At 37.2% G+C, this 12,254-nt stretch overlaps 1 protein-coding gene across 1 annotated transcript in view; it reads right to left on the bottom strand.

Annotated features, from left to right (window-relative positions):
* Positions 1–3: 3 nt before the first annotated feature.
* LOC127801751 (K(+) efflux antiporter 2, chloroplastic-like) overlaps positions 4–12,254 on the bottom strand; it is a 31,371-nt gene continuing 19,120 nt past the window's right edge. Inside the window, exons 13-21 of the mRNA XM_052337131.1 lie at positions 9,229–9,438; positions 4,949–5,098; positions 4,204–4,257; positions 4,020–4,078; positions 3,249–3,315; positions 2,820–2,996; positions 2,592–2,648; positions 1,205–1,279; positions 4–1,060 (exon numbers count right to left, since the gene is read on the bottom strand). Coding sequence (XP_052193091.1) covers positions 938–1,060; positions 1,205–1,279; positions 2,592–2,648; positions 2,820–2,996; positions 3,249–3,315; positions 4,020–4,078; positions 4,204–4,257; positions 4,949–5,098; positions 9,229–9,438 — 972 coding nt within the window. The 3' untranslated portion in view covers positions 4–937. The remainder of the gene's footprint in view (positions 1,061–1,204; positions 1,280–2,591; positions 2,649–2,819; positions 2,997–3,248; positions 3,316–4,019; positions 4,079–4,203; positions 4,258–4,948; positions 5,099–9,228; positions 9,439–12,254) is intronic.

The following is a 12,254-nucleotide window of genomic DNA, read 5'->3' as shown; positions in this document are numbered from 1 at the left end:
GAATATATAAAAATAAATTATAAATTTTTTATTTGACTATATTTTAAATTAAACTAAACCATTTTTAATAGTAAATATATTACATACTTTTTCATATTTAAGCAAATATTTTAAGGGTATCATTACAATTTTTAAATAAAAAATTATTCAGATTACTAGCAAACATTCTTTTCAAAATGAACCAGAAGAAAAAAAAAATCTGATTGCAATCAAACCCTTCACCTACATATTTTGAAACTATATATTACTAGACAAACAAACAATCAGAAAAATGTAATGCTTACACATCCATTCACCACCGATAGATTATTATATTTTTTAATAATAAAAATATCAATACGGTTCTAAAATTGAATAAAAATATCAATCTTCTTATTTAAGTGCAGCTTATTGTTTGTAACAATAGTAAGATTGTTTTGTTATTATGACTAAAAAAAAATCATGAACGTGCAAGATAAAAACAATCAAGTGGGTTAGGGATCAAACCTCTCAAATAGTGACTTTGAATTTCTTGTTATCAAAAAAGGAGAAAAAGAAAAAACCGAGAGCAAAACTAAGTGTGGGTCCATTTTTCTCTCAGCTCCAAGCAAGAAGAAAACCGTCCGCCACACGAAGCATTATTTTAGGACAACTTGCATTGTACGACATCATCCAGAGTCACAGCCCAAAGCTGGTAAGAACTTCCTGCAATACTCTCAAATGCAATTTGGTCGGTATTTCAACTGCAACTAAACAAAATTCGAGGCCGGCTGCCTTAGCCTAGTAAGATTTATCAAACAAAAAGGTTTCTTTGAGTGATGAACAAATGTGTGTGCAACTGCCACTAATTCAACCCCTTCTACCTGTACAATATATTCCGGAAGTTCGAGTAAACTGCATACTTCTTCGCCAGTTTTTTCTTTATTTCCGATTTGTGTCTTCGTCTGTGGGCGATGGGTTATATTGCGAGTGTTCCTTGGGTGACTTGATTCTCGTCTGAAGAATCCAAGGGTTGAGATTTGGGTTTACTGATGACCCGAGAGTATCCATAGCCAAGAGAACTTCCACTTGCTTCACAGAGCTGAATGCAATAATGGATTGTGGTAACTCAGTCCAAAACCAGGGATGGATATCCGAGAAAGAAAATAGCTATTGGTGCTATACTAAACATTTAGCAAAAGAAGACCAATATGAAATCCGTTCTAAGAGAGTACATGGTGAGTACCTCCGTGAGCTCAGCAAGATGGCGAGACCTGAATTCATTGATTGTGGCTGCTATTTCTGACATCGGCAGTTTAGCCTAAGGGGAAAAAAAAAAAGGAAAGAACACAAGCCAATCTAACTAAATTACTAGCCTTTTAACATAATGCAAGCTAACAATTCCACAAGCAAGGATAAACAATAACCAGAGATTTGAGTACATTGCATCTGGCAGATCCACATGATCAAATCCAATGGCATGCACTTTTTCATATGTTAACCAACTCAGATGGCTTTTTTTCCCGTTCTTCAAGTAGATATTATATGGTTTACGCATATGCTTGTATACATCCAAATGAATTATATCAATTAAAGTGCATAAGCGTAAGTTTATGGGGAAGCGACAACCAGTTCTTTACAATCAAAGAACCAAAACGGAAATGAAACAGTTTTCTAACCATGGTTAAACATATACAGTTAACAAAGACAGAAAAGCAAGAAGGTAATAAGCTAAGAAGCCTGAACAGTTCCAATCACATGAATATATCCATGTTCATCGCTCACCTAACCATGGCCCACTATTTTATGATTTACCTATGATTGGATGCCTTTTGGACGCTTGGAAGACACACATATCCTTTACTTGATACACAAATTAAACAGATTTAAGTTTGGGGAATCTAAATTTCTAGTTAAAAGTATGAAATATAGATTATACTGCTAATTTCTACTTCAAGAAATGTGAAACAAAAAATTCTAATTTTGCTCATGAATAGATATTACTAAAAGAGATATGCTTCTTTTTCTTTCCACTCTCTCCCTCAACAATTTCTAAAAGACAAGAAAAAAAAATTTACTATTTTTTATTTTAAAATGTATTTGTAATAAAAGGAAGAAATTTTAGTTTTTCATGTATACATAAAAGAAATTAAATATATTTTATTCATTACAATGTAACCCCAATGTCATCACCCAAATTTTTTCAAAATTATCATGTCAACAAGTCCACCTTGTGTCACACCCATAACACACGTCTGTATCCTCTCTTCCTGGTTAATAAGTTACTTATTCAATTTATAGTTTCATTGGGACCAATAAGATATCCAACCATCATGGAAACTGACCATTGAGTTTACAGTAAAAACACTAATTTGGAGAGGTTTTTTGTACCATTAATCAAAAAAATTGATCACCTATACACAATTTTTTTTTTTTACAAAAGATCTTTTATTCTGAGCAATAATAATGTAAATGATAAGATCAGTAGCCCATTATCTTGAGCTTCCTTAAAAACCTCTCTTTATGACTGCGCACCACATTTGACCAACTATCAATTCTAACCAGAGAAGCTTGAGTTTCATTTGTATACATAATGCTAATCTCACAAAATTGAGTGTCATTCTGCTTTTTACCTGTGCAAGAACGGCAGCTGCTAGCTGGAGACTTGGTTCCAAGCTCTCGGGGACAACCTGTAAAAGTTTCAACTCAGTTCCAGAGGAGCTTCTCAAATTTGAAAACAAGTCTTTGCATAAATGATGCAAGATAGAGTAATAGAACAGTGCTGATGAAAGTGAAAGTTACTTATATTGGGAATTGGAGAACTGAGAAAAAACAAAAAGGGCACGGCAACAGATAGATACCGCTGTTGCCCCCGCCTTTTCCAAATTGAGGCCGTGATCCACATCATGAGCACGGACAAATGTCTTGACATTAGGGAAATACTTGCTCAAAGCCCAAACAGCTCTATAGTTTGCACCAGGAGTGTCCAAAGTAATTGCTGCTGCGCAAGCTCTTTCAGCACCAACTTTATGGAGCACCTGGTGTCCAGGAATACAAGTGTGTCAGATTGTGAACTTGCAAGAAGCATATTATTGAGAAGGAAAGTGAGGAAGAATGCCTTCAATTCTCATTACGTAATAATCGGCCAAAAGTCAGAGTTTAAATAGTAAACAGTAAAGCTAAGCTAACAAACTAACCAGCACAATAATAAACTACTACTTCCAGCTATACTAGAAATACAGAAAAATACATGTAATACATATTTTAAGTTTGAGCACAATACACTATACCTCTCGACTACCAGCATCTCCAAAATACACAGGAAGATCAACAGCACGGCCAACCGCTACTCGGTCACTGAAATGATGGAACATCCAGAATCAGTTATCTGGACGCTGCTACAAAATATTCTTAAATTCATCCTTATCTTAAGAATTTAATACATTCTCAGTAAAAAATACTATGGCTAAGAATTTTACATTTTACCTTATCATTCTCAGTATGTTGAATTGATATTAAAAGGCTTACAGATATGCTTCAGGAATAAATTCAAAAAAAAAACAGAAAAAAAGGATGATAATTTTGGATAGTTACATCATAGAAAAAATCAACCAGGCGATTGATACCCCTTGTTCTTTCACTTTCACTTGATATTATCATGAAGTGTGGACATCACATGCAGAAACGATGAAGAAAATTAAGGCCCCATTCAGTTTTAGGAAACATTTTTTAGTTTTCAGCTCCAATTTTACAACTAAAGATGCCTAACATTTTATGTTTCAAAAACCTGTATCATTCATTTTCAGAAAATTTAGAAAACATAAAAAATGACATCTTCTAATTCACAATATAAAGTTGAAAAATAAGAAATTTGAGTTTTCTATTTTCTAATGGGAGATTCAATTATTCAATAGAAAATTGGAGTTGGAAAAAAGAAAATGTTTTCTACAACTGAACAGGCCCTAAACTTTTCTATGGATATTGAGTGATAAGCCATTTCTCTCTATCAATCCAAAAATTCTCCATTTGAGTAATTTATGTTCAAAGTAAAGTAAGAATACCTCCTCATGTCAAGAGCAACAAAGGGAATAAGCCGTTCTGAAAGAAGTTGGGCAATGATCTGAGAGAAGTACAAAAAAGCTACTCCTCTTAGGTACATGCATCCACACATAAACTTACTTAATAACTCCATCTATTCAATTTTATCCTAATTCGTCAAAGAAAATCTGCAAGTAGTAAAAGCACCTGACCAACACGTCCAAACCCACAAATAATGATATGATCCTGCAAATCATCTGTCTGGAAACAGCACAAGCCAAAGGTAATCAACAATCAATAGTGTAAGTAGATATTACAGTTTTACAGCCATTCCAACCTAACTACGAATAGATAATTCATATGGAAGACATAAATATGCTACCTATAAACACAATTAGAAAGCATTGAATAAAAACAAGTCAAACATAGGTAAAATTGGAAATACTAGGAGTTGGCATTAAACAGCTAGCATACACCACTAAGCCTCTAAAAAAGTCCAATATTGGAAAATCATATTAGTAATCACCTGATTTTAGATCACCCCATGATGGTCAGAAGCACTAATGCAAGAACAGTAGAATGAAGCGTGACATATTTTATTTTCTTAACATTCATTTTTTGATTTCCTGGTAAAGCTATTATGGGTTGATTCTTATGAAGCTCTATCATCACTCTACCTCTCATTGGTCCATGCTTATCAACTTGATGACTAATCATATCTCTTAGACCTATTGCAAGAATTGATTTACTGCTGAGAACCTTAGGCAGCAGCTTTCACCATTTTCATCTATCGTTCAGGCGATCCTGATTAACAAGTTAAACCATAACTGAAATAGTACTCACAAAAAACAATTTTGTTATTGTTTGAAAGAGATAATTTCTCCCAGTCACAATATAAATACTAGCTCATATATCATCAAACACAAGAAAAACTTCAAATTATGAATTCTACCTCACTCTCCAGAGGTAACAAATTCCGCACATCATGTAGCTCAAAACGAGAGGCAATTAACTGGCCTCCAGCAGCTAACCAAGGTGTGAGGGCCATCGAAATCCCTACCAGAAGAAACAGCAAAGATGACAGCTGAGAAGACATTATACCCTGCAAGGAAGTATAATTAGAAAAAGAATTAGTTGTGTCAATAATAATGATAAAGGTAACAGCAGCAATTTATATTGCTTTATGTTATTTGTCTAGTATGGAAAGTTGGCAACACCAGTCAGTCCTGTAACAGCCCAACCCTAATTTTAAGCCATTTTATTCCTTTTAATTAATCCACGGTAAAAACTTTCTTTATTTGACTTCCTCAATTAGTACTTTGATGCCATTAACTCCTCATTGCCCCCATGTTGACCTTCTAACACCATGGCCAGATATCCTCCTCCTCGGATGATGGTATAACGGAAAATGTGACTTAAAATCCCCCGTCACCCTCCCTCACATGCCCATTAATCAATGATGCAGTGACCACTTCTCACCTCAGTCGACTTACACAGCAGCTGGGACTCCTCAGTTGAGCCCACAGTTGACTACCAGACTTGCAGTCGAGCTTTCAACCTAGATAACACAGTCAACACCTGAGTCAATTGTTCACCCCAGCTGTCCTTCACTATCACTTCAGTGATTCACTCACTTGGCCCATTCTTGCTTCTCATGACTTCATTTGGTCCATATAACCATTTTGAGGTTCATTTATCTTTCATTAGGCTTGTTTATTAAATGGCTCTCTTGGCTCATTCCTAAGCTCTCAACCACATGCCTCCCAAACACAACCTCATCCAAAGCATATGCAACCAAAAATCATTAGCCATGCATCATAACTCACGTAACAGTGTATGAACGCAATTACAAACCTCAAAACAAATGCTCTCATCTTGAACTCATCATAGGCCTTATATACATCACGAGCCAAATAAAATATTCAAAATCAGTGGTCATAGCTTCCTCCACATATAACGTGCTATTTAACAATACAGCTGTGGATCTCAAAATAATTATGCATGCTTCTAGGATAGTTTTACACCTTCGCAAGGGTGAGCCTCTAGACGTCACAAGCTTGGTCTCTAACCCATGGTCCAAATGTGACAAGAGTAAATCATGCAAGAATCAGCTACACGAGAACACTAAGATCACGTGCACCCAGGAGCAGGGCCAAGGGAATAAAACCATTTCTGATGACGCCAAGTACTGCTCACAGTCCACAAGGTGACATTCTCTCCTTTTTATGGTTGAAAAGCCCCCATCCCCAGGCAGCATATGCCTAAATGTCCAACACCTATAGAGGCACTTAGTATTCATGTCAAACCTTGGTCCCATGTAAATAGCCAAAACAGATTGCATACTCATAACAACGAACATATGAATACTCACGCATCACAAGTCAACACACATCACATCTCATGCAAACTACCAACATGCTCATTCTATGCACCTATAAGGATGATTGATCTGTCCACAAGATGAGTAATATGAAGCTGAAATACACAGCAACAGGCCAAATCCCTCACAACTTGCTCCCTAAAGCAAGTCCAGGCACAGCAACCTAATAGCAAGCTCCCTCAACCCGTCCTCAATCAACTAACACAGCTCAGCAACACCTAGCCTTGACAGATACACACGACACATACCCACAATAATCAAGCACAAAGCAACCCAGAACACCCTCTCATGCATGCACAAGCACTGCTCACCTAGAACTCACTGCACAACTCCTCACACCTCAGCACAATACACAGGCTCCTTAAAACAAAAGCACAAAATGTTGGGAGAAATGTACACTCTTCCCAACGCAACCATCTATATAGGCAAGTGGGATGCAAATGATAGGTAGAAATCCATGCATTCCATTGGCTGCAACTTTCACTTCAGCTTTTGCGTGTATCAATCAGCCTTAGCAGCCCACAACAGCTTTAATTTGGCTATATTCAGGTGCTTCCTTCTATCCACAGAAAATTAGCTCCCACAGTCCTTTGCAACTTTATACAGCATGCATCAGGATTTGTTCTCCCCACGATTCAGCATATCTTCTTTCTTTTTAGCCCTTTCTGGTCTTTAGCAACTCTTTTCGGCAGGGACCACCATTTTTGTCTTTGTCCCCTCTCTTAGTCTTAAGTAGCCATATGAACATATATGCATATGCACACATGCCGCTGGCATGTTCCCTTTTGCATTTGCATGCACAGTTCAGTCTCTCTCAGCAAATCCCTGAATTTCTCAGCTTTGAGCAGTCCCTACCAGCATTTTCCAGCAAGCTTATTTTCCCTTACCAATTACAAGCTTCGCCTTAAAGCTCAAATCAGCCACCTCAACTTGTATATACTCTAGCATGCATTCAGCCATGCCCAAGAATTCCTAGTCACATAAACATATACACAACTCACCTTCCACTGGCCAATCAAATTTTCTCACTTCAGCACATTTTGCAGCCACATCAGCCTACACATAGCACACATATTAACTGTACATATGCTGAGGTCTCTTTGTCATTTCAACTCAATTGGTATGCCTGGCCTTTCAAACACATACCAACGCACAAAATACCACTTTATGTCAGCCAATAGCATTATAAAAACCATCTCTCTTTCATCCTATTACAGCCTCTTCTACATGCTTTTTGCTTGGCCAATTTACTCATGGAAGCCACTGGATAAAGCATGGCAATCAGGCCCTTACTCTTCTTGGCAGCCACATTTGCTCATATATTAAATCAGCCATTGGCCTGTCAAAATGGGTGTTGATCATCATCACTCACTCTTCATAACATGGAATACAACATATTAAAATAGGGAGCATAACCTCATTCATTAAGATCGCCAAAAATGGATCTCCAAAATCATCTTCAAGATAAACCCCAAAATCAGTCAATCTGCCAAAACAGTTCACCGACAGTCCATTCTTCCCTCAGCAGTTGATCTATTTAGATTAATATTTTGGAAAATCACAGTCAACTCTTCCTCAATTTGTCACTTGTCCTGCCTTCCATGTTCTCCATAGTCGACCTAACAATTGACTCTCGGTCAATCAGCTGCTCCTAGGTCCAGGCAACCCTAAACTCAAGTCTCCAGCTGTCTGTCCACTCTCTTTGCCTTATTTTTATCAATTTCATCCATTTGCACATAATCGTGCCATGCCAAATCAATTTCTCACAGTAACCCAATATCATATATGATACCAAAGTCACAGTTTCTCACAACATGCCAAATCAATTGAGATATCTTTGGTCAATTGTCCAAAAATAATGGAAGATTATTAAAGATATTACTCACAGAATCCATACAAGATGATTAAAGTAGAGAAATTAAGTACCATATGTGCAAAGTATGAATGCAATTGAGATGAGGATATTATAGTAAATGTGCAACCATACAAAAAAAAAGACGACAACGTAATCAGAAATGAGATTATCCATAATAAGTTTGAAATGATGCTTATTGAAAATAAGATGAGCAAGGCACAGTTAAGATGTTTTCCCCATGTGAGGAGAAGACCAACGCAGCAGTGAAGTGAATAGAGTGTAAGAAGTTTGCAGCCAAAGAGGTAAAGGAAGACCAAATAAAACTTGGTGAAAAACCCTTAGACATGACATGAGATATAATAGGATAATAGAAGGAATGACTATGAAAACAAGATGAGCAAGGCAAGATTAACATGTTTTCCCCATGTGTGAAGAAGACCAAATGCAGCAATGAAGTGAATAGAGTGTAAGAAGTTTGCAACTAAAGAGGTAAAGGAAGACCAAATAAAACATGGTGAAAACCCCTTAGACATGACATGAGATATAATAGCATAATAGAAGAGGTGGCTATGGATAAAGGTGATTGAAGAGCTACGATTCATGTAGCCAACCCCACCTAGTAAGAATAAGACTTGTGATAAAGATGATGATGATAATGATGTTTTATCTCCATTTCATAAACCCAAACAGCTCTTTACAGCACAGAATGTTCTAGTTTTCATGTGCAGCCCCCACTTTGACAGAACTATACTCTTAAGCATCTGTCTTTTTTGTTAGACTTGTTAGAAACCAAACACTTTTTCCAACCACTATTAACTGAATTAGGTAAAATTAAATCAAGTCTTTACTATCAGGGCCCATGATATGATAAAGCAACATTTCAAATCCAGTAAACAGGAATTAATCCCAAAATAATGCAGCAAAGTAAAGCCACATCAGTATTGACTACAAAGCACAAAATGTTCAGGCAAAGTACCTAATGTATAGAGAGCCAAACCTGATTAACAGCTTCACCAAAAGCCACAAATGCAAATTCTCCTCCAGGAGCAAGTAGAAGACCAACTCTTATAGCAGATATAACTGAAACACCAAAAAGTCTACCAACTAGAGCAACCAATATAGTCTTGCCGCCAATTAAAAGAGCCAATGTCCCCATAATAGCTGGAAAGTTTGAAATAAGAAGTTTTGGTTCAATAGACATTCCAACCTGAAAGTGAAATCCAAAGAACAACCATTAGCTGGAGTTACCAGACCAACATTCATTTCAAACATAGCAGTCACATAAACTGCTAAAATTGAATAACATTAAGTTTGATCAATACATATCCCAACCTGAAACGCCAAGAGCAATATCTGTTAACTGGAGTTACCAGACTAACATTCATATCTGAACACAATCAGTTCCTAAACCAGGAACCTAAGATTTGGATCAAGCAAAGAGATGAAAAGTCTCGATACTTTCATTCAAAGATAAGAACTCTACCTATACAAGTTTCTATGCTATCTAGTCCTACTACTTAGGAGATAAAATACAACAGATTTTAGAGTACAAATTAATCAAGATAATTGCTATTTTTTTTACTCCTATCTTCTCCTATTATTTATCCTGATTTTTAGGAGTTTTATCTTCACTGCACTTGATCCCTTATCTTTGCTGGATTAGTTTCCTCTTGCTGTATATCAGCTATGGCTTCTTCTTTTCTGATAACTCCTTAGCAGCTAGGACTCTCCAACACCCCCCCCCCCCCCCCCTCAAGCCTAGGAATAGATATCTCTCATTCCTAGCTTGTCAATGAGAGTCTTGAAACCTGGTCTTGCGCCATGGATTTGGTGAGAACATCTGCTACTTAATCTGCTATGGAAATATATATCAGCCTTATATCTCCCTCTTCAATCTCTCATTGGATGAAACTTCGATCAATCCAAACATGCTTCATTCTATCATGTTGCATCGGCTTGTTGACAATACTTATGGTCGACTATCACAATATAGCCTCGTTGGTTTGGTTAGAGGCATTTGTAGATCCTCCATTAGTCTCACTACCCAAATTAGTTCACAAATCCCTTGGGCAACTGCCCTAAATTTTGCTTCCGCACTACTTCTTGCCACAACTGTTTGCTTCTTACTTTTCCATGTGACTAAGTTTCCCCATAACTTTGTACAGAAGCCTGAAGTAGACCGACTATCAGTAACCGAATTTGCCCAATCTGCATTGGAAAAACCTTCAGCACCTCTTTCATTAGTCTTTTGGAACATCAATCCCTTCCCCGATGTGCCTTTTAGGTATCTCAAAATGTGATAAACAGCCGTCAAATGTTGTTGAGTTGGAGCATGCATAAACTAGCTTATGATGCTCACTAAATAAGCTATGTCTGGTCGTGTCAAGGAGAAATAAATTAATCTTCCAACTAGCCGTTGATACTTTCCCTTGTCAACTAGTGGATCATCATCCTTTCTTTCATACTTCCAATTTCTTTCTAGTGGAGTACATCTTGATTTGCACCCAAACATTCATGTCTCTTTTAGAAGATCAAGTGTATACTTTCTCTGGGATATTATCATGCCTTCTTTGCTCCTTGCTACTTCCATCGCTAGAAAGTTTTTCATTTTTCCCAAGTTTTTTACCTCAAACTCTTCTTTTAGTCTCTGTTTTAGGGCTGCCATTTCATCAATATCATCCCCTATAATGATAATGTCATCCACATATACTATTAAGATGCATCTTTTTCCATCTCTAGTTTTAATGAATAGAGTATGGTCGGCCTCACCTTGCTTATAGCCAAATTGTTTCAAAGTGGAGTTGAACCTCTTAAACCATGCTCTAGGGGATTGTTTCAAACCATAAAGAGATTTATGTAATTTGCATACCTTGCCAATTTCTCCTTGATCCTCAAAACCGAGTGGAATCTTCATGTATACTTCCTCTTCCAACTCACCATTTAGGAATGCATTCTTGATGTCGAATTGGAACAGCTCCCAATCTAAATTTATAGCAATAGATAGAAGCACCCTAATTGAATTTAGTTTTGCCACCGGAGCAAAGGTTTCCTCATAATCTATCTCATGGGTTTGAGAGTACCGTTGGGCAACTAACCTTGCTTTATAGCGGTCTATACTTCCATTTGATTTGTATTTGATGGTAAAAACCCATTTGCAGCCTATTATCTTCTTGGTTTTTGGTATATCAACTAGTTCTCATGTTTGATTGCTCTCCAATGCCTTCATCTCCTCCATCACAACTTTTTTCCAATTTGGATCTCTCAAAGCTTCTTGTATACTGCCTGGGATAGACACTCCATCCATGGTTGTAGTTAAAGCTTTAAACTGAGGAGATAACTTGGAATAGGTTAGGTAATTTGATATTGGATGTTTTGCACAAGACCTTACCCCTTTCTTGATGACAATTGGCAGATTCAAATCGTTGTTTTCTTCACTTGGTGGACTTGTCCTTGGTTCTAACGATTGGCTGATTTGAGGATCCGGTTGTTTTTGTCTTTTTTTTTGTAAGTGAGATATTCATAGAACAAAAAACCAATCCCGAATCGACTACAAACCAAGACTAAGGCAGACCCCAGACCAACCAAAAAAACAAGGGGCAAGAACACAACAACGATCACCCTCTGGGTCAAAAGAAGAAAAAATAAACTAAGATAAGAAAAACATAGGAAGAACAAAAATAAAAGACATTATGTACATAAAATAAACAAAAGCCTGGGTGTGATCGAAAGCAACAATCCATCTCGGAAGAACAAGCCTGTTGTGCTGATCACGAGCAGGAAAACTGAAAACGAAGCGAGCCCCAACTGGAGAGGCTACATCGAACACAAGGCACCAAAGGGACTAGCACTGAACAAGAGACTCTAAGATCACAGAAGCCAACTCCCAACAACAAGCAAGCAGCAACTCAATGGGGAGGGAAAACCTAGTCCCTCAAAAGCCACCAAACATGACGAAGAGCATAACTCTAAATAGACGGTCTGAATCGGAGAGTCGTCAAGTGAGCCCTCACAACGCAATGAATC

The sequence above is a fragment of the Diospyros lotus genome, chromosome 5 (assembly GCF_014633365.1).
Source record: "Diospyros lotus cultivar Yz01 chromosome 5, ASM1463336v1, whole genome shotgun sequence".
Classification (NCBI taxonomy): Eukaryota; Viridiplantae; Streptophyta; class Magnoliopsida; order Ericales; family Ebenaceae; genus Diospyros; species Diospyros lotus.
Note: the sequence above shows the minus strand (reverse complement) of the source record. Positions and strands in the feature narration are given on the sequence as shown.